Source organism: Vicia villosa, linkage group LG1 (genome assembly GCF_029867415.1).
Source record: "Vicia villosa cultivar HV-30 ecotype Madison, WI linkage group LG1, Vvil1.0, whole genome shotgun sequence".
In the NCBI taxonomy this organism is placed as follows: domain Eukaryota; kingdom Viridiplantae; phylum Streptophyta; class Magnoliopsida; order Fabales; family Fabaceae; genus Vicia; species Vicia villosa.
The window spans coordinates 243,881,020-243,903,431 of NC_081180.1; the positions used below are offsets into that span (position 1 = coordinate 243,881,020).

At 35.5% G+C, this 22,412-nt stretch overlaps 1 protein-coding gene and 1 long non-coding RNA gene across 2 annotated transcripts; one reads left to right on the plus strand and one right to left on the minus strand.

Annotated features, from left to right (window-relative positions):
- Positions 1 to 12,721: 12,721 nt before the first annotated feature.
- On the minus strand, positions 12,722 to 14,104 carry LOC131645060 (uncharacterized). Its single transcript, XR_009296868.1, has 3 exons — positions 13,704 to 14,104; positions 13,166 to 13,317; positions 12,722 to 12,976 (listed from the first exon to the last, which is right to left on the minus strand). It is a non-coding gene; the product is annotated as an uncharacterized LOC131645060 (long non-coding RNA).
- A 2,502-nt stretch (positions 14,105 to 16,606) lies between these two features.
- LOC131645058 (oligopeptide transporter 4-like) lies at positions 16,607 to 22,141 on the plus strand. The gene is made up of 6 exons (XM_058915714.1): positions 16,607 to 17,298; positions 18,185 to 18,282; positions 19,714 to 20,280; positions 20,617 to 20,869; positions 20,967 to 21,149; positions 21,243 to 22,141. The coding sequence occupies exons 1-6, from the start codon at positions 16,774 to 16,776 to the stop codon at positions 21,858 to 21,860; spliced, it is 2,244 nt and encodes a 747-aa protein (XP_058771697.1). The 5' UTR covers positions 16,607 to 16,773; the 3' UTR covers positions 21,861 to 22,141.
- The last annotated feature ends 271 nt before the right edge of the window (positions 22,142 to 22,412 follow it).

Below are 22,412 nucleotides of genomic sequence, written 5' to 3' on the forward strand. Positions count from 1 at the left end.
ATAATAGAGCGAATGGCTCTAAATGATCGTCAAGGCAATCATGATCGAACGGTAAGAGATAAGAAACCCGGAATGTTAGAGTTGAACAACAGTGATGCTCTACTGGCTCAGAACAAATTGCTAACTTCACAAGTGGAACTTTTGACACAACAAATGTCTAAACTACCACAACAAATCAAGGAGCTGAACGGGGTATCTAATTCATATCAAGTTGCTAGGTGCGAATTGTGCAAGGGAGATCATCAAACAGGATTCTGTCCACCAGTGCAAGAAGAAGAAGTGAATTACATGAATAATAATCAAGGACAAAGGCAGAATCAATATCAGAATCAGCCATACCAACAAGGTTATCCACCAAGATACAACAACCAAGGGTACCAACAAAGGTCACCGAATCAAGGGTACCAACAACAAGCATTCCAACCATACACTCAACCACCACAACAACAGCAAGGAGGACAATCCAAGTTGGAGGAGACAGTGAATCAGTTCATTCAAACATCAGTAATAAATCAGAAAAACCAGGAAGCGGCAATTAAAAACCTGCAAACTCAAGTGGGGCAAATAACACATCAACTTACTCTACAGGCACAAGGAGCCTTACCAAACTCAACCGGAAAAAAACCGCAAGACCAGGAGAAAATTAATGCTGTTACAACAAGGAGTCAAAGGGGTTCAGAATCGGAAAAAGAGAAAGAAGAGATAGGTGACCCTATGGCGATGGAGGTAGATCTGGAAATAAGAGAGGACCTAAAAGAGCCAGAAGTTGTAATACTACCAATGAAACCAGTTGAAGAAAAAAATAAGAAAGATGTTGAACAGGTGATTAAACCACCCCTCCCTTTGCGAGTAACAAAGAAGGATTCAAAAGAGAAAGACGTTCGGAAATTTACGTCCTTGTTCAAAAAGTTAGAAGTGAATTTACCTTTCTTTGAAGCACTGGAACACGTACCTGTGTATAAGAAATTTATGAAGGAGGTATCGGCGAAAAAAAGATCACTAGAGGGAGAACCAAAAATGGCAATCGAAAAATGTAGTATAGTCGCTGCAGCAAGAAAAATCCCAATTAAGAGAAGAGACCCTGGGGCGGTGGCGATACCATGCACTATCAAGAATATATCATTTAAAAAGGTACTTCTCGATTCTGGCTCTAGTGTGAGTCTAATGCCGTTATCCATTTTCAAAAGGCTTGAATTAGACAAGATTAGTGAAAGTAAGTCGCAATTACGGTTCGCCGATCACACTATTAAGAAATCTTATGGAGTAGCGGAAGATGTACTAGTAGAAGTTGATAAGTTTGTTTTCCCTGTTGACTTCCACATCATGGACATTCCGGAAGATGAAGAAACTCCGATCCTTCTTGGGAGACCCTTTTTGTCGACAGGACGCTGTAATCTTGACATTGAAAAGGGGACGCTAACGCTAAAATCATTTGATGAAGAAGTAACCTTGAAGATGCTGGGAGTCAAGAAACACAGGTCAGGGGTAAATGAGAAAAATTCAACTGGTATACCGGAAGGTGCACAAGAAAACAAAAATCTCAAAAACCTCCAAGAAAAAGTCTCTAACATATCTTCTCCAATGAAACCAAATTATGATGATGTCAAAAGTCCTAAGAGGGCTAAGGAGAGTGATAAGAATGGGGAAGATAAAGTGAAGAGAAAAGCTATCCATGCTTTTTATCTTCATGAGTTTGTGGGTATGGAAGTACAAAGTAGCGAGTGTTGGAAAAGGAAATACCCTCCATAAAACAAGGGGTAATGGACCGTCGAGCCATGCGACGTTAAACGAAGCACTTTGTGGGAGGTAACCCACACTTCTAATGTTTTATTTTTGTCTATTTTTATTTCAGGAAATAATAAGGGAACCTTTCTGGTGAAAGCTAGGAAGAGGCAAGTAATATTGTAATACCCTCTGTGAGTCAACCCTCTCGGGCTTGTTACGAAACATTGAGGTCAATGTTTAGTTTAAGTTTGGGGGTGGATTTACTCTTTGCATTTTTTATGTTCAATGTTATGTTTTTATGTCTGTTATGTACTCCCAGTTAGAGTAAGTAGTCCCATAACAAAGCGAGAACCTCAAGCGAAGTATCAACAAGGAAGCAACATGTATGAAAGTGGTAGTAAGTGAATGTTCAAAATTTTTGAGTTTCACTCTCTTTTTCAATAAGTAACAAAGCAGGTATGAAATTTCAAACTCAAACTCTTAATGTGTGCAATGAAACTTAAGGTGTTAGTAAATTCTTAACAGAAGTTCTTTATGGTACATTGTTTATTGGATCAGCTTAGCCTTAACCATTGTGAGGAAAGCTTTCCATTGTTTACTATATGCAGGAAGACCATCAATTATTTTTGACGTGTTTGTATCATGCTAAACCGGTTGTTGCATCGTCTGTGGAAATCTGTGGAAGTGATTTAGGCAATTGTTTGAATTTGAGAGTTCTTTGAGCCGACTCCACCGTAAAAATTATCTTCTTCTGTGAGAGTGTGATCCTTTGCTAACCATTCTTTGAGCCTGAGGTCAAGGTAAGTATCATAATATGCACCAAGGAAATACCTGGTGAGTTTGATCTCAATAAAAAGTTTTGTTTTGGACCATCAACCATAAAATTTGGTGATGTGTTTTCTCTTTGACCTTTTTTAGAAAGTAGGGGAGCATTCATATAATCTAAATACAGGTTGATCTCCAAGTTGGGGAGAGTCACTCTCAAAAGAAGAGTAAGTATATGTGGTAATTGGTGAAAGGCTAAAGAATTCGTAGCTTGAAAAAAAAAAAGAAAAAAAAAAGAGAAAATTGATGGAAAAAGAACAACGTTTGAATATAATAGTTGTTGAAAAAAAACTGAGAGAGAAAAACCAAGCTACGAATGGAAAAGGATGAACGGGTGAGAGAATTAAAGTTATAGAAAAGAAGGAATGAGTTATGATTTGGATGCTTCCCGAGATTAGGAACAACCCTTGATTATCTTCTTTTCTTTGAATCTAAACCGCATTACAACCCGAGAAAGACCTTCTGATTCTCAGATTCCACAAGACTTGATGCGAGCAATTTGGTGAACGTATGATATGGATTTTTTTTGATTTAATTGTGTGGATGAGTGTTTAACCCCTCGTTTATTCATCATGCTTTTTGATGAGAGTGATTAGTGCTGATTCAATTACAATTGTGTAGTGTTTTGAACTTCTGGAGGTGATTTGCTTTCAACGTTTGTTTCATGTGGATGTTCTGAGTTTGCAGGTAGAAGAAGAGTATTTGACTTGGTTACTGGATTGAACCACTTGAGAAAAACTTTTTGAAAAACTTGTTGCTTGATTGTCGGTAAACTTTGCTGGAGGTAAGTAATTTTGTTTAGGGACAAACAAAACTCTAAGTTGGGGAGAGTTTGTTAGGAGTAAATTAATGGTAAATTCATGTGTTAATATAAGTGATTTCTTCTCTAAACCAATGCAAAAATGTGATGAATCCATAGGTTTTTATTAAGAATTGAACTGAATAAGTTTAGTTCGTGCGTAAAGCAAATCGAATCACTTGTGGGTGTTATTGTTGCAGGTTTTGAGCTGAATAAGAACTTAAGACGAACATGAGGAGGAAAGAAAGCTGGAAGTCTCAAAGGCTGAAGAAAAAGATGGAAAGTACAAAGGGCGCGCCGCGAGAGTTCCTAGGCGCGCCGCGAAAATACTTCTGTTTGAGGGGCGCGCCGCGCCAGCCCGTTGCCGCGCCGCGGCCTCGGCGATAAAAGCCCAAAAGTTCTGTTTTAAAGCCCTAGTTTCCAAGTGGTTATATACTTTGGTGGGAGCGAAATTAGGAGAGCTATCTGATTCTGAAGCTGAGAATAACAATAGAAGGTGGATTCTTTACCAATTGAAGGCATTCTATTGATGAAGATGAATTCCTCCATTGATTCTTGTATGTTCTTCATGTCTATGGAGAGCTAAATCCCTCTTGTTGAGTCTAAGGTAGTAGTTAACCTATGAATATACATTACCATTGATTAATCCCTGTGAACAATTGTTTGAATTTATTATCAATAAGAAACCTTGCTTTTAATTTACATCATTGTTGAATCTTTGATCGAAAGAAAGGATTTAACTTTTGCCCTAGGTTACTATATTGATCCAATTGCAATTTGCAGAGATGGAATTGTAATTGGGTTTTCATAATTATCGTTCTTAATTACTATTATCGTTATTGTGATTTGGAGAGATCGAATCTCATACCGGTAAAAGTTATCTAATTTGATTTGCAGACATGGAATCTTATTTGAGGATAAGTGAAGATAATGATTCAAAGGATTGTTCTATCGTGAATTAATTGATAATTGTATAGGATTAGGTTGATGAACCCTAAAGACTCAACATCTTTCTTTATTTGTTAACACAAAGTCCTTTACTTGCTTTTATTTTATTATTTGCTTTTGATATTATTATTAGTATAAAACAAACCAAACCAAATTTCTTAACTCAAAATAAACAACTATAGAACGGCAGTGATATTAACCAATCCCTGTGGATACGATATATTACAGAAAATATTTACCCACAAATACTTTCAACAACGGTCCGGACCATTTAGATTTCAACTTTCCCGGAAAAAGTCTTAACCGGGAATTGAAGAGTAAAACTAATTGCCCTACCTTAAAGTCCTTCATTCTAACCTTACTATCATGATAGAATTTGGTTTTTTCTTTGTAAATTGAATTAGACTTATAGGCATGCAATCTCATCTCTTCCAACTCATTTAATTGGATTTTTCTTCTCTCTCCACACAACTTGTGGTCAAAATTCAAAAGCTTCAAGGCCCAATATGCCTTATGTTCTAGTTCTACGGGAAGGTGGCAACTTTTACCATACACCATTTGGAATGGTGTAAGACCGATCGGTGCTTTGAAAGCGGTCCGATACGCCCACAAGGTTTCATCTAACTTCATTGACCAATCCTTCTTAGAGCTAGACACAGTTTTCTCAAGAATTCTCTTAATCTCTCTATTGGTCCTCTCAACTTGCCCATTAGTTTGTGGATGATATGGAGTAGCTACCTTGTGCTTTACTCCATATTGCTCCAACACTTTTTCAAGCGGAGCATTACAGAAATGAGATCCACCATCACTAATTATCACTCTTGGCGAGCCAAACCGCGAAAATATATTTTTCTTCAAAAACTTTATCACGGTCTTACCATCCGCTTTGGGTGAAGCAATCACTTCCACCCACTTAGACACGTAATCCACAGCTACCAAGATGTATTCATTTGACATTGAGGAAGGGAATGGTCCAACAAAATCAATGCCCCAACAATCAAATACTTCTACTTCTACAATACTTTGGAGGGGCATTTCCTCTCTTTTCCCTATTCCACCAGTTCGTTGACAACTGTCGCATGAGGCAACATGGTGGTAAGCATCTTTGAACAAAGTAGGCCACCAAAATCCCGATTGAAGGACTTTTGTGGCCGTACACAAACCATTAAAATGACCACCATAAAGCGAATTGTGGCAATGCCACAAAATGCTTTTTGCCTCCTCATCCGCGACACATCTTCTCAAAAGATTGTCACTACTCAACTTAAACAAGTGAGGATCATCCCAAACATAAAAATTAGCATCGTTTAAAAACTTTTTTCTTTGATTCCAAGTTAGATCCTCCGGTATCCAGCCAGATGCTTTGTGATTAGCCATATCTGCGAACCAGGGTCTAACTTCTTGTACCATGTACAGTTTTTCATCGGGGAATTCTTCCTTCACTTCTTTTTCATTGTTTGTCACCTCGGTATTCACTAACCGAGACAAATGATCCGCAATCAAATTTTCTGTACCTTTCTTATCTTTCACTTCAAGATCAAATTATTGAAGCAAAAGAATCCACCGAATAAGCCTCTGTTTTGAATCAGGCTTGGTGAGAAGATATTTGATTGCGGCATGATCAGTGTAACACACCACTTTAGAACCAATGAGGTAAGAGCGAAACTTTTCCAATGCAAATACAATTGTGAGCAATTCTTTTTCGGTAGTGGCATAGTTAATCTGTGCCTCATTTAAAACTTTGCTCGCATAATGTATAGCATGGAATTGTTTGTTCTTCCTTTGGCCTAAGACCGCACCAACCGCATAGTCACTCGCATCGCACATGAGTTCAAACTCAAGCGACCAATTAGGAGCGACAATTATGGGTGTGGTGGTCAAATTTGCTTTAAGTTCTAGGAAAGCTTTTAGACATGATTCATCAAAATTAAATTCCATACCTTTGTTGAGCAAATTACTCAAAGGCTTTGCGACCTTGGAGAAATCCTTGATGAATCTTCTATAGAACCCAGCATGTCCCAAGAAGCTCCTTATGCCTTTCACATTCACCGGAGGGGGAAGCTTTTCAATAACTTCAATTTTTGCCGGATCGACCTCAAGCCCCTTTGAAGAAACCTTGTGGCCAAGAACAATCCCATCCGTTACCATGAAAGTGCACTTCTCCCAGTTGAGAACCAAATTTGTTTCAATGCATCTCTCCATTACCACATCAAGGTTCTTTAAGCACAAGTCAAATGACGACCCGTACACAGAAAAATCATCCATGAACACCTCAATGCTTTTCTCGATCAAATCTGAGAAGATAGCTTGCATGCACCTTTGAAATGTTGCAGGAGCATTACATAGTCCAAATGGCATTCTTCGGTATGCGAAAACGCCAAAAGGACATGTAAAAGCAGTTTTCTCGTGGTCCGCCGGATTCACTGATATTTGATTGTATCCCGAATAACCATCCAAGAAACAATAGAAATTTCTTCCGGCTAACCTCTCTAACATTTGATCCATAAAAGGTAATGGAAAGTGATCTTTTCTTGTTGCTTGGTTCAACCTCCTATAATCAATACACATACGCCACCCGGTCACCGCTCTCGAAGGAATCAACTCGTTCTTCTCATTTCTCACAATTGTCAATCCACCCTTCTTAGGAACCACATGCACCGGGCTCACCCATTCGCTATCGGAGATGGGATAAATCATCCCCGCCTCTAATAACTTCACAACCTCTTTTCTAACAACTTCTTTCATGGTTGGATTCAATCGCCTTTGAGGTTGTGCCACGGGACGAAAATCATCTTCTAACATAATCTTATGCATACAATAGGCCGGACTAATACCCTTCAAGTCGGATAAAACCCATCCTATTGCTTCTTGATTCTTTGTCAACACTTCCTTCAATCGATGCTCTTCCTTGTTAGACAAACCACTATTAATGATAACCGGCTTAGTAGAATTGTCACCGAGAAACACGTATTTCAAGTGAGATGGTAACACATTCAACTCCACCTTTTGCTCTTCAACTTTAGGTTCATCCTTCAACTCTTCAATTTGAGTTTCAAATGGATTCATCTCCTCACAAGCCTCTAAATTTCTCAAGCAATCTTCAATTTCCTTCTCTTGATCTTTGGTGAGAACTTCGAGAGCTTCCATTAAAGTCTTCTCAAGAGGATTCGACAAGTGCATTTGATTCTCCACTTTCATAATAGCCCTTTCGGTAGCATCGATTCTAAAACAATCATCCTCATCACTAGGATGCTTGATGGCTTCAAAGAGATCAAGACATAATTCTTCATCTTGGTACCTTAATTTCATTAAGCCATCATCAATATCTATCATCATTCGGGCCGTCTTCATAAAAGGCCTTCCTAAGATCAATGGAATCTCAGGATCTTCTTCCATGTCTATGACAATAAAATCAACAGGATACCAAAATTTGTCAACCTTGACAAGCAAGTCTTCCGCAACTCCATGAGGATGAGCTGTGGATTTATCCGCTAATGATAACGTCATTCTTGTCGGCTTCAAATCGTTGATTCCTAATCTTCTCACCATAGACAATGGGATCAAATTAATGCTAGAACCGGTATCTACCAAACCTTTGCCTATGTGAACATTTCCAATAGACACCGGTAAGGTTACCCGCCCAGGATCATTTGATTTTATCGGAGTAGTGCGTTGAATTAACGCATTACAACAAGAGCTCACCGTTACTACCTCCGGATCCAAGAATCTTCTCTTCTTAGTGATGATGTCTTTGATGAACTTTGCATACATCGGCATTTGCTCTAATGCCTCGGAAAAAGGAACATTAACTTGCAACTTGCTAAAAATATCCAAGAACCGAGCATAGTGCTTTGCATCATCTTTCTTTGACGGACCGGGAGGGTAAGGTAATTTCTTCACTTGTATAGAATCATCCACCTTCTTCTTTCCCTTCTCACTCACACTCAATTTTTTTCTCTCTTTTTCTACAACCTTCTCAAGAGTTTCTTTTTCCACTAATTCTTTCTCTTTCTCATTTTCAACTAAATCACCCTCAACATTTTTTTCTACATCAATCACCCTATCTTTTTCACTCTCAACAATTTCCTCCTCAACTATCTCTCCTACACCCATATCAATATTTCTACCGCTACGAGTTAGAATTGACTTACAATGCTCACGAGGATTTTCTTGTGTAGTAGCCGGAAAAGGACCTTTGTTTTGATCGGCAAGTTGCTTTGACAATTGCCCGACTTGAGTTTCAAGGTTCTTTATTGCGGCATCCGTACTCTTTTGGCTTGCAATTTGCAATTGCATGAATTGGCTAAGAGTGTCCTCGATTGAAAGCTTTGTTTGTTGAGGTTGTTGATTGTAACCGCCTTGATAAGGATTTTGACGATTCGATGGGCCCGCTTCCGGCCTCCATCCTTGTTGATAACCTTGATTACCTCTTTGTTGGTAACCTTGGTTATTGTTGTAAGGTTGTTGTTGTTGTCTCCCACCATATCCTTGATTAGGATTAGACACATAATTCACCTCTTCACCCGGTGGAGGACAAAAACCTGTTTGATGGTCACCCCTACATAATTCACAACACATCACATGTTGATTTTTAGAAGGGCTCCCATTTATCTCTTTGATTTGTTGAGGGAGTTTTGACATTTGTTGAGTGAGCAATTCTACTTGTTGTGTCAACAACTTGTTTTGAGCAAGTATTGCATCACTAGTATTCAATTCAAGAACTCCCGGTTTTCTTTGCGATGCACTACGTTTGTGTTGCCCTTGATGATCATTCAAAGCCATCCTATCAATGATAGCAATTGCTTCAGCAGCTGTTTTTGACATCAACGAACCACCCGCGGTAGCATCTAAAAGAGTTTTTGGTTGAGGTTGGAGTCCATTCCTAAAGATATGGATTTGAGACAATTCATCAAACCCATGACCTTTGCATTTTCTAACCATGGACTTGAACCTCTCCCATGCTTCATTGAGAGATTCATTCGAACCTTGAGAGAACACCGCAATAGAAGTTTTCGCTTCCATGAACCTATTGTGAGGAAAGAACCGATCCAAGAACTTCTCTTCTAACTCGTTCCAATTTGTCATGACATTATTTGGTTGATCAAGGTACCATTCCTTAGCTTTTCCAATTAAGGAATGAGGAAAAAGTCTCCTGAACACCTGTTCTTCTTGGTCTTCCGGAGCACCAATTGCTCCGGCGATCTCGTAGAACTTTGTTAGATGAGTAAATGGATCCTCGTGATCTGCCCCTGTGAACGGATTTTGGTATAATAATTGAAGTAACCCCATCTTCATCTCGGAGTTTCTTCCATTGGCTTGATCACGAGCAAATTGTGCATTGAGTCGAGGGCTATTAACACAAGGCCCTCGAGCTGGAACATTAGGGATCTCTCCTGCCATTTCTCCCTCAACTAAGTTTTCAACCGGAGTTGAAGAAGAAGATGCCTCTTGTTGTTGTCTTCTTTCCCTAGCTAGTAGTCTCCTCCTACGAGTTTTGCTATTCTCTCTACGAGCAGTCCTCTCAATCTCAGGATCAAAAAGGAGTTGATCTGCAGGTACACGTCCTCGCATAAACTGTAATCTGAAAAACTAACCAAGCAAATTAACAAACACAAGGAAAATAAATTTAGAAACAAGATATTAATTATAAGACTCAATACAAAACAAACTATTGCAATGCTTGCAATATCTAAACAACAATCCCCGACAACGGCGCCATTTTGTTGAAAGAGTATTGTGGTGTACTTTTCGTTATTATCGTATCCACAGGGATTATTGCGATATCACCGCCGTTCTATAGCCTATTTTGTCTTGAGTTAATGTTACTTTAGTTTTAGGTTTGCAAAAGATCATTCAATTCTTTTAGTAGCAAATAGTAAATTAATGAAAGTTCTAAGTTAAAGAAAATGTATCAAGATTCGATTTCATCGACCTAAATTTGTATGTCTCCTTATAAATATACGTATATGAACATGGTAACGATCAACATAATTACGTATCGACGCCTATATCATCCGTGTCCGCAATGATATAGTTAGATTTACCGTATTGTTTAACCGACGATTTCTCCATCCTTTAAACAATACAAATAACGTTTTAAAACCAATACTAAGTAAACATCAAACGCTAAATCCATGTCTGCAATTTATAGTTTGATAGATGATAAAGTTAGATCTAGATACAAATATTGATGTCTCAAACACTTATACCAAAGAAAAAGCTTTAATAAACAAACTAAACCATCTATATTGATCATCACTTGTTCATACATAATATATTCACAAGAACACATACAAAAAGCTAGGAAGATTACATCTTATCTTGATACAAAAGAGATTTAGCTATCCATGAGAATGGTAGCTTGCTCAAGAAGTAAAGGATGAAGATCAACAAGCATCAAAGGCGATTAATCGACGATCAAGGCTTCCAATCTTCAATTCTTAGTTTGCTACAGTGATTAGGGTTAATGAGCTCTTAAGAAAAATGTCCACACACTCCAAAAATCAGAATTACTCTTTATATAGTAAAATCATTTTCTGTCCAGGGCGCGTCGCGCCCTCCAGCGCGCTTCGCGCCAATACACTTAAGAAATTTAAACCGCCCATGCGCGTGACGCGCGCAACTCTCTGCTTTGAAGCTCCAAAATATCTTGCCCAGGGCGCGACGCGCCCACATCTCCGCGCGACGCGCGCTTACTTCTGCCAGGCACTCTCTTGCAAAGCTCAAAACAAGCTCCAAACTTCCCCAAAATTGGCTAAAACCTACAAAATCATAACTAAAACACATATTAACATAAAATGAAAGCTTAATATTATAAACTATAAATAATTATCTAAAACTTCAGGGAATTGTACGAATATCCGACAAAAACGGTCGAAAGGTGCCATTAATTATACTTAATATAAACACATTTTGGCACCTAACACATTACCATGTTATCGAAATTTCCAGCTAACAGACCCAACATTTATAAGGACGGGAAATAACTGGTTGTGAAAGAGTTATCAGAGACAACAAGGGTCATTAGATTATTGGTTTCTCTAAATATGTAGGTTCGTATAGTGCCTATGTTGTTGAGTTATGCGGTGTTTTAAAAGGGTTGAAATATGCTTGTAGTCTAGGTTTTTCTGATGTGGAGTTGAATGCAGATTCTATGGCGTTTGTGCAGGTGCTTAAGAACTGTGTGTCTAATATTATGGTAGGTTAAACTTTGGTGAAAAATATTCGTTGCTTATTGAATTTACAATGGGGTGGCTATGGTGCATTCCTATAGGGAAGCTAATCAGTGTGCTGGTGCTTTAGCCAATATAAGTTGCTAGTTGGAGCATAATATTATTTTCTTTTAGTCTTCTCCTAGTCAGATTAGGTACTTGTTAGGTGCGGATGTTATGAGGATTACTACCTTTAAATTTATTTCTGTGTGATTTTTTCTTTTAGGATTTTGTTCTTCTTATTATAAAAGGACATGTTAGGCCTTAATTCTAAATTTTATTTGACGTATTAGACTACTGATAATATATTGTTTCCATTTGTTTTTCTATGATAGAATTAGAAGAACAACAAGGTATTTAGATTTTGAATTTTTTCTTTTAAGTTTTTTTTTTGCCTAAGAAATAATTTAAAATATTAAATTTTCTTTTAAGAGACATATTGTTTAAATTTTATTGGTGTGTTTGATAATTAGTAATATATTATTTCTCTTAAGTATGTAAATATTCTTTCTATCTAATGCAATGATTTTTTTTAAAAATTGTTGATTTATAAATATAAACAACTTGTTTATATGCATAAATATAAATAAATATTTTCGTTTGAGATCAAACTCTAAACTAGGAGGCTTACACCTATTTAAGTCAAGTGTCACTTACTTATTGAGTTATCCCATCCACCCTTCATACATTGGTTTAGAATATTAAATTTAACTATTAAAATATTTTATTTGGTTCTCTATCTCTCTTCCTTAGGGGTGGACTAGGGGTGGACATCGGTTCGGGCCGGTTCGGGTTCGGGCCCAAAACCCCAATCCGGCCCAACCCTCGGGTGGTATCTATTGGCCCAATTCCGACCAAACCAATTTTCGGGTTTTTCAGTTTCGGGTAGAAACGGGTTCGGTTAGCTGGACCGATTAATTTCGGTTTTTTTATGTGGGCAATGATTTTTTTGTTTTTTTTTTTAATTTTTGAAAATTCTTATTAGTAGTTATTGGGCCATTCCAATTTCCAGCCAAATTACATCACAACATTAGTTTTATTTTAATTTTAAAAATGACAAAATCAACTTTTTTTTATATTGTTTATTTGAATAAAAAAATACTAACAATTTCACCAAATTATACTAGTTATTGCACCAAATCATTATTAAATTTAAAATATACATCAATAAATTGCTTTAATTAAATATAGACCTAAATCAACCAAATTAAAATAATGTAAATGTCAATAAATGACTTTAATCACTTAATCCATAAAAAAGTGAGATACCTCACAATCAGTAAGATAAATGAAAAATTATAACAGAGTATATCAATAAAATTCAGTCCATTTTAAGTCCTTTAAAAATTAAAAAATCAGAAACACAAATACTAAGATCTTTAAATGATCTTATTCATTCCTAAGTGCATTTCCTTCCGGCTTCTACACAAGTTCATAAGTCCGCTGTTTCCTCATGTTCATAAGTTCCCTGTAGAAAAAGATAGAAACTTCACAAATTTACAATCACAAAATTATATCAAACCCAAACAAAACATAACTATGATTTTAACAAATAGAAACTTAACATAATTAACAATCATAAAATTATATCAAAACCTATCAAAATATATCTATCATGTTAACAAATTATAGCATATATTATACATGTAAGTAATACCTATAAGAAAACTCATGGTATACATTTTTGCTTTAACTATACCAAAGAGGCCACATATCCCTTGCAGTATTGTTGTTGTCAATGGAGGCATCTGCAAGGATGTTTAGTAATCATGTTTCAAACACAACAACTTACACCAATCTTTTGTTTACCTGAAAAACAAAAAATAAAGTTTTACCACTAGGACGTTCCAAGAATTAATTCCTTCATTTTTATGTAATCTATGAAAACTTTTATTATCTTTCAAGCTGCAAGATCAAAACACTAAGATTTTTTAACACAAAACCATTATAGTTCATCAGATCCATACATAAACCATTATAGTTCATCAGATACATACATAAATCATTATTGTTCATCAGATCCATACATAAACCATTATTGTTCATCAGATCCATACATAACATAATAAAAGATCTTAACCCTAAATCACTTTTAGAGATTGACAACTAAACAAAAACACAAACACAAACCTTAAATTTAAACAAACACTCTCTAAATCACAATAGTGTATAAATCACATAAATCAACTACTAACCTTTTGATTACTGATATAAAACGTATAAAATTTCTCTAATGTAGCCTTGAATCCATCCAACTGCAGGAAAAAAGATGATAGCGAATGATAAAGATAAACCTGCAAACTACAAAATAAACATTTGTTAGTTAAAAAGAAGATTATAATGATATTAAGTTTCAAAAATTACATATGAAAAAAGGTTTGTGGTTGAAAGAGAAATCATAAAGAGATAATAGAAGCAGAAGTGAAGTAGTTAGGGTTTGTGACTGTGAGAGGAAACAGAGAGAGATCGGGGAAGGAGAATGCATAAGGGTTTGTAACCGTGAGAGAAAAGCAGAGAGATAGAGACGAAGATGGGAAGAGGAGAAGACTGACGGCTAGGGTTTTCTTGTGTTAGGTTAATGAGATATTTATTGGGCTTAAGAAATAGTCCAATCCAGCCCAATATAAATATAAATATTAAACAAAATAATATAAATAATATTAAAAGTCGGTCGGGTTCGGTTTTTTTTGGATTGGATTAGACCAACCGAACCGAACCGCTGCTACCCACTTAAAACCGTAGGACCAAACCGTTTGACCCGCAGACCCGAACTTGACCGAAAGCATTCGGATTGTATGGGCCGGTCGGTTACCTGCGGTTGGTGGCATTTTGTCCACCCCTAGGGTGGACATTGATCAGCTCCGGGTCATAAAACCCCTTCTGAAGAAAACCATCGAATGTAAAACTCCAATCCATTTTCTACCATTTGATTGTTTGATTTTTTTGGTTCACGATTTTTACAGACTACATGTGTATTTGGATTGATGGTGGACAAAATTAATTATAGTAGAATTGAGTTTGGTAGAATTGATTTTATCAGAATTGAGTTTAGCGAAATTGATTTATGTTTGGATACATTTATGTAAAAGTGAGTTGAACAATAAATTTCTGTATAAAAATTATCCATAATCAATTTTGAAGGCAGAAGCTACAAATTTTAGCTTCAAGTAGAATCAATTTTACTTCTGCCTAACCAAACATCTTAAAATCACCCCGAATCAATTCTATACTTCTAAAATTGCTTTTGACCCTTCCAAAAATCAAACCAAACATACACTACATGTATATCTGTTGGATTTAAACGGTTTGTTAAAAAAAGAAAGAAAAAATTGCTTTTTTCTCCCCGGAGATATCACCATTGCATGCAACCAAGATTGTTGATTTACTAGATTGTTTTTTTTTTTTTTTTAATGTGTCTCATTGTAGTTCCACTTGCATGCTTCATCTTAATTTTGTCCATTTCACAACCACCTTTTTCTCATCCATTTCAACATAGTGTTTGTGTCTGTGGTGTTTTTGTTTTTTTTTATATTAAAAACAAGGATAGTGAAAAGAAAGAGGAGAAGCAAAAAAGTGTAAGAGATAAACACAGTAATACACACACGTGAAAAGAAAGACAAGGGAAAGAAAATCAGTTTCCAATATAAAGCTCAGTGCATATATAAAAGGTGTTGAAAAGAAATTTCAAAATAATTGTCTTTCTAATCTTATAAAATTGTCTTAAAATAATTGTTTTTTTTATTTTTTAATTAATTTTTACTAATTTTATTTTTTATCTACAATTTTTTTCCAGTCATGACAATATAAAACAAACAATAGTAATTAATGATAATTTTTTTAAAATATTATTTTTATTGACTCTTAATCTGTGTGTAGCAATCTTAAACGACTTTTATTTTGAGACGGAAAGAGTAGTAGAGAATTAAATCCCACATCGATTTTTTGTATAAATTATAAAAGATGTTAAGAGTCCCACATTGGACAATATATGATTTGAACATGTGTTTATAATTGGGGGCCATCCTCACCCTACAAGTCGGTTTTGTAAGATTGAGTTAGACCTAACCATATTTCTTAACATGATACCAGAGCCTGATTTAAGATCTGGTGGACCACTTTCGTGCATTTCAAAAGGAGTCGTCGCTATGAGAAAGAAAACAAATCAAGTCAAGCTTTCACACAAATATACATACATGTGCCAGCCAGCACATTTATAACCAACTTGATTTACCACTAGTATCTCGCCAACGTCATCATGACAGCCATGTCATCAAACAGATAAACCAAAACACTGTCTTGGGATCTTTCATACTCTACAGCCTGCATCAATTTTTGAATATTCTTCTCATCATCTATCCATATTTGTTTCATACTCTAAACTGTCTGCATTATTTAAACATGATTTGATTTCACGAATATATAATGTGAATGGTTGAAAAAAAATAGATAATTCAGATCAATTAATGCGTATAAATGGATCTAGTAGTTTTTAACGATGAAGTATGAATCCGATTTTCTCCTATCAAATCCATTTCACATTAAGACTTTGTATTTTTCTTCTTCTTCTTTATTAATCTATTGAATTTAAAACCAAATTTGCACTCAATATCAATTTAAGTCAATTTTATCATAATGAAGTCCAAAACTTGTTGACTAGTTACTTGGTGCTTAAATTTCAAAATTTTAAATTAATGTTTTAAAAATTAGATTGGAGACCGAATCGACGAAATTTCTGTTTTCTTTTGAACCATACGATTAGTCTAGTTTTTAAAATATTGCTTCAAACTAATTCCTATTTTCTTTTACAATTTTTATTTTTTTTTAAAAATTAATTTTAAATATAATAAAATTTATACAGTACTGCTACTTTTTTTTTAATGGTAAAATCAATCATTTTAAACATTATAAATAAATATTTTAATATTTATTATTATTATAATACAAAAACTCAATTATCATTCCACTCAAAATAGTTGATTAATCTTCACCACTAAATAAAAAATAAAATATGTCAAATAACACATTTTTATAAATTAAATACTAAAACACCAATAAAAATACAAGATAAAGAATCAATTAGATTCTACTTGATTAGAACAGAGAAAAAAAAAGCCACTAACAGAAGAAGATACTAACAACTTACAGCAAATTCTATATAATAGTAACAACTAACAACCCTTAATTCCAATGTAACAAATCTTCAAAACCTTCGCCACCATATAACCACTCTCTCTCATCACTTTCTCTCTCTAAAACTCTAACAGAATGAACACATTCGATACAGAGAAAGTAGCACCGATATCAAACCAAAACGAAAAAGTAGAAGAAGAAGAAGACGAAGATGAGCTATCTCCCATCGAAGAAGTCCGTCTCACCGTAACAAACACCGACGACCATACTCAACCGGTATGGACCTTCCGCATGTGGTTTCTCGGTCTCATTTCATGCTCAATCCTCTCCTTCCTCAACCAATTCTTCGCGTACCGAACGGAGCCTCTCATCATCACTCTCATCTCCGTTCAGGTCGCGACGCTTCCGATCGGGCACTTCATGGCGGCGGTTCTGCCGTCGACGAAGTTTACTCTCCCCGGGTTCGGGTCGAAAATGGTGTCGTTTAACCCGGGTCCGTTTAACATGAAGGAGCATGTGTTGATTACTATATTTGCAAATGCGGGAAGCGCGTTCGGATCCGGGTCGCCTTATGCGGTTGGGATTGTGAATATTATTAAAGCGTTTTATGGAAGGAGTATTTCTTTTCATGCTGCTTGGCTTCTCATTATTACTACTCAGGTCAAGTTTCTTTTTCTCAACACACTTTTTTTTTTTCTCTCAGCAATAATTTTTTAGTTATTACCGAAATTATTATAAACTGATATGTACAAAGTTAATATATTTAATTAAAAATTATGATTAGAGACGTTAATTACAAAATATTGCTGGTTGTTTGTCCTTTTCATGGCGATGTCATGATTGACTCATTGTCATCCTCACATTATTTCACTTAAAAGCATACTTTGCCAATAGTTTGAATATTTATTATTAAAAATAAAAATACTGTCAAAATTACATATTTTCAAAAAACTATATATCATTAAAATAGTTTTTATGAAAAGTTATTTAAATTTAAATAATTTTTTGAAATTTAAAAAAAATTATAGAATATAATAAAATATTTAAATTAATATTTAAATCAATTATTTGCTTAAAGTTTAAAAAAAAAAGTTAGTTCTATAAAAATCAATTTTAACTCATTTAAAACCAAGCACACTAAAAGTTGCTTTTCCGTTATCTCCTTTGTTTGTTTACAATTGCAGGCGTCCCTTTTTATTTTCTTTTAGTTAAATTTCATTTCTACCTTCCTTGTTAAATTTGAGTTCTAATATCTTAATATAGATTTAGCAATGATTCAGAATAATTATATGAAAGTTTAATTAGTATTTTAGCTCATTATTGTTTTGTCGAACATATTCCTTGAGTTAGTTTATTTTTTAAAAATTGGGAATCATGAAAAAAGTCCGACTTCTAATAGAATCTTATACTTACAAAAGTTTTGTTGACAACAAGTTGTAATATTAAGTATTGCTTAATCATTTGAGTGAATTTATTTTAAAATAATATATTTATTATATTTTACACTCAAGGAGCTACTCATTTTGATTGCATGATGAATTTTCAGGTTCTAGGATATGGATGGGCTGGGTTGCTGAGGAAGTATGTGGTGGAGCCAGCCCACATGTGGTGGCCCAGCACCCTTGTCCAGGTCTCACTTTTCCGGTAAACAATCGTTTAATCGCTTAAGTTTCTGAATTTCAAAACCAGACGTCTAAAATTTTTTGAGACCATGTGATTAGTCATGGTTTAACCGTGATAAAATAATTAGGAGTCGTATATAGTCATGTTTTAACTTTGACAAACCTATTACGATATTGTATTTTGCTACAATTTATCTGTGCCAAATTTGAAATTCTAGATTGTAGTTCATCTTGCACACTCTCACAAATGACTTTGATCAAAACTATAAAAATATTTTATCACCAGATTTGTTAGTTTAGTCTCTAAATATACTCTGTATCATAGAGTATCATTTAACGTGTATTTCTTAAGTAGTACTTAATAAGATATTGAGTTGAAATAGAGATAATCATGCATGAATATAAATCTATAAAAATTATCTTAATAATTTTCCTCATATGTAGGCATTTAGTGAGGAATAAATTATGGAGATAGATATATTAATGAATACGTGTGGAATGTATTTGTTGAAATAAGAACACTGAGATGGCCCAGCTGGGCCATATGCAACTAAGACTTCAACACAGTTGACTTCAATACTAGCTACTAGCCAGCCAGAAGAACGTTGATGTCAAACATTTTGATTTGTTTTCATACGGCAAATATAAATATATGTGATCATTCTTAAGTTATACAAGTCTCTATTAGATTAAGAATTGACCCGCAATTGGTTGGCTTAATGGCTTTGTGGTCCACACTACAGCATGTGCCCCCATGAGACTTGTTTCCTTTCATACTAATATTGAGCTCTTTTCTCACCTTAAGTCATTTGACTTTGATTGTGACAATTTAGCAACTCTTGTATGCAAATATAGGAGATAACTAGGAGTGAGGACAGTCTTGTAGTCCTTATATGTTGGGAGAGATCAATGAAACTAAAATTAGCAACCTTATAATTACTTCTGTGAAAAAAGGGATGCAACAAGCAAAACATGTGCATGAGTAGTTGCTAATGCATCATTTAATAACATTGAAAAAGTGAGTTTGTCCTTAAAAGTGTAAGTGTTGGAAACATTAGTCTTAAAACCAGTAAATCAAATGCATCAAAAGTATGTAAAAACTGATCTGAAATCAATTTGGTTCTTATATTAATAAACTTATGCGGACGGCACGATAAGTGGCATGTAACGTGCCACATTGGATATGATGCTTATTACCAGCTAACATTACCTCTTATGTGTTAGTTTTTTCTTTGACTCATAACTTAATTACCTCTTATGTGCTAAATTCACATAATTTTGCGTTTGAAATTTAGTTGAAAAATATACGACTCATTTCATAACAAACATGATGACTATAATATTCCACACAAAATCAACCAAATTGTATGCAGACTCTAAATTAATGTTGGTATCTTATGTACCATATACATATTAACACTAATTAGATGCAAAAACTGTTGCTGGTATGCAGAGCTTTGCATGAGAAAGATAACGACCACCGAATGCCACGGGCAAAGTTTTTCTGTATTGCACTAGTATGCAGTTTTTCATGGTATGTGATCCCAGGATACTTGTTCACAACACTCACAAGCATATCATGGGTCTGTTGGGTATTCTCCAAGTCAGTCACAGCTCAGCAAATAGGCTCAGGCATGAAAGGTCTTGGAGTTGGAGCCATTACACTTGATTGGTCTGCTGTGGCATCATTCTTGTTCAGCCCTCTTATCTCACCATTCTTTGCCATTGTCAATGTTTTTATGGGCTATGCACTAATAGTCTATACCGTGATTCCCATTGCGTATTGGGTCCTAGATGTTTACAATGCTAAAAGGTTTCCAATTTTCTCCTCTCACCTTTTCACTGCTGAAGGTCAAAAATACAACATATCTGCTATTGTCAATGACAAGTTTGAGCTAGATGAGGCAAAGTATAGAGAGCAAGGTAGAATTCATCTAAGTGTGTTTTTCGCTCTCACTTATGGCTTTGGATTTGCAACCATAGCATCCACCCTTTCGCATGTTGCTTGCTTCTATGGAAGGTAATAAATCTATCCAAATTATTTAGAATTAATGTTTTATTTCTTACTTAATTTAGAATATGTTTGGGCTGACTTATTTGAGTTTATCTCCTGAAATAAGTACTTCCGAGACTGTTTGGGAGCTTGTGAGACTATTGAAAGAAACAATTAAATTTAAGACGACTTTTTGTCACAACTCTCTTAAGAGTTCATATGCAACATTCTAAGATGTTTACACTATATATAGTTGAACATGAGAAACTAAATTACTTTACTTTACAACTTATACTTTTATTGAGCTATAAGCTATCTCATTCAAAAGGTTACAATTTGTTTGATGTAAAACTGAATATGCAGGGAAATTATGGAGCGGTATCGTGCTTCTTCAAAGGGTAAAGAAGATATCCACACAAGATTGATGAAAAGATACAAAGACATACCTTCTTGGTGGTTTTACGCGTTGTTGGCTGTGACTCTTGCTGTTTCTCTCGTGCTATGCATCTTTCTCAATGACCAAATTCAGATGCCTTGGTGGGGACTTCTCTTTGCCGCATCTTTAGCTTTTGTGTTTACTCTCCCTATTAGCATCATAACTGCCACCACAAACCAGGTTAAGATCTTGAAAATTTTGCATTCCTTTTGCATTATCTAACTCTACCTTGTGCTGAAATTTCATTTTAACTGAACCATTTTCTTTCTGAATACAGACACCTGGATTGAATATCATCACCGAGTATGTCTTCGGTTTGATTTACCCTGGAAGACCAATAGCAAATGTATGCTTCAAAACCTACGGTTACATAAGCATGGCACAAGCAGTCTCCTTCCTTAGTGATTTCAAGCTTGGACACTACATGAAAATCCCTCCAAGATCCATGTTCTTAGTTCAGGTAAATTATGTTTCCACTCATCTTACCACAAATTTCGTTAAAGAAAATCATAGTTTTCTTCTGATGCATTCAATTTTTTTCATACATGTACAGTTCATAGGAACAATGCTTGCTGGAACCATCAACATTGGGGTAGCATGGTGGTTGCTAAACTCTATCGAGAATATATGTCATGATGATCTCCTTCCAGAAGGTAGTCCTTGGACATGCCCAGGTGACCGTGTTTTCTTCGATGCTTCGGTTATTTGGGGTCTGGTAGGACCAAAAAGGATATTTGGTTCACAAGGAAACTACAGTGTAATGAATTGGTTTTTCCTCGGAGGTGCAGTAGGACCGATAATTGTTTGGCTATTTCATAAAGCCTTTCCTAAACAATCATGGATTCCTTTGATTAACCTTCCAGTTCTCCTCGGAGCTACAGGAATGATGCCACCAGCAACACCATTGAACTACAATGCTTGGATTTTCTTTGGAACGGTTTTCAACTTCTTTGTGTTCCGTTACCGAAAAAGTTGGTGGCAGAGATACAACTATGTTCTATCAGCAGCACTTGACACCGGAGTAGCTTTTATGACTGTTCTGCTTTACTTTTCACTGAGTTTGGAAAATAGAAGTATTACGTGGTGGGGAACTGACGGTGAACATTGTCCATTGGCATCTTGTCCGACTGCAAAAGGCATATCGGTTCCTGGTTGCCCAACAAACTTGTGATTCTATGCCATTTTAATGGTTTCACTAATTGCAATTCAAACCATGGAAAAACATGTCTTAAGAAATTCAAAATGTAATTCATAAAACTATGTTTGCATGTAAATAGTAAGTGTTACATGGTAACTTGAGGTCTAAGTCTAACGCAAATGATTACTACACAAAGTGTGTGGTGTAGACCTCAGGGTACCATGTTGATTTCGTACTAGTAAAAAAAAATTCACTGGTGTATGGTTTTATTATGCTTGAGGTATTAAGCAGGAATACTCATTTTATTATTCAAAGTAATGAAGCAAAGATTGGATAAAAAAAGAGAGTGTTTGTACTCAGTTTTGACAGTACACCATAATTCATCTAATCTCAAGACACATACACTTGATATACTCCAAATTAAAGAATCCAACTTAAAAAACTAATCAACACATGAGAAGACTCCTAACGTTAGTACCTATGAAGCACGGACACCTCTAGGAGTAGGCGTGTCGCGGTGTCCGACACGCGTCGGTGTCCGACACTTGTATGACACTCGTACGACACGTGTCGGAAAAGTCAAAT

What these genes read in the sequence shown, in the direction of transcription:
- LOC131645058 (XM_058915714.1), top strand. Translation starts at nt 16,774, where the DNA reads ATGAACACATTCGATACAGAGAAAGTAGCACCGATATCAAACCAAAAC. An exon ending in GTTGCTTGCTTCTATGGAAG is followed by an intron (nt 20,281 to 20,616) that starts GTAATAAATCTA and finishes CTGAATATGCAG; the next exon opens with GGAAATTATGGAGCGGTATC. An exon ending in GATCCATGTTCTTAGTTCAG is followed by an intron (nt 21,150 to 21,242) that starts GTAAATTATGTT and finishes ATACATGTACAG; the next exon opens with TTCATAGGAACAATGCTTGC.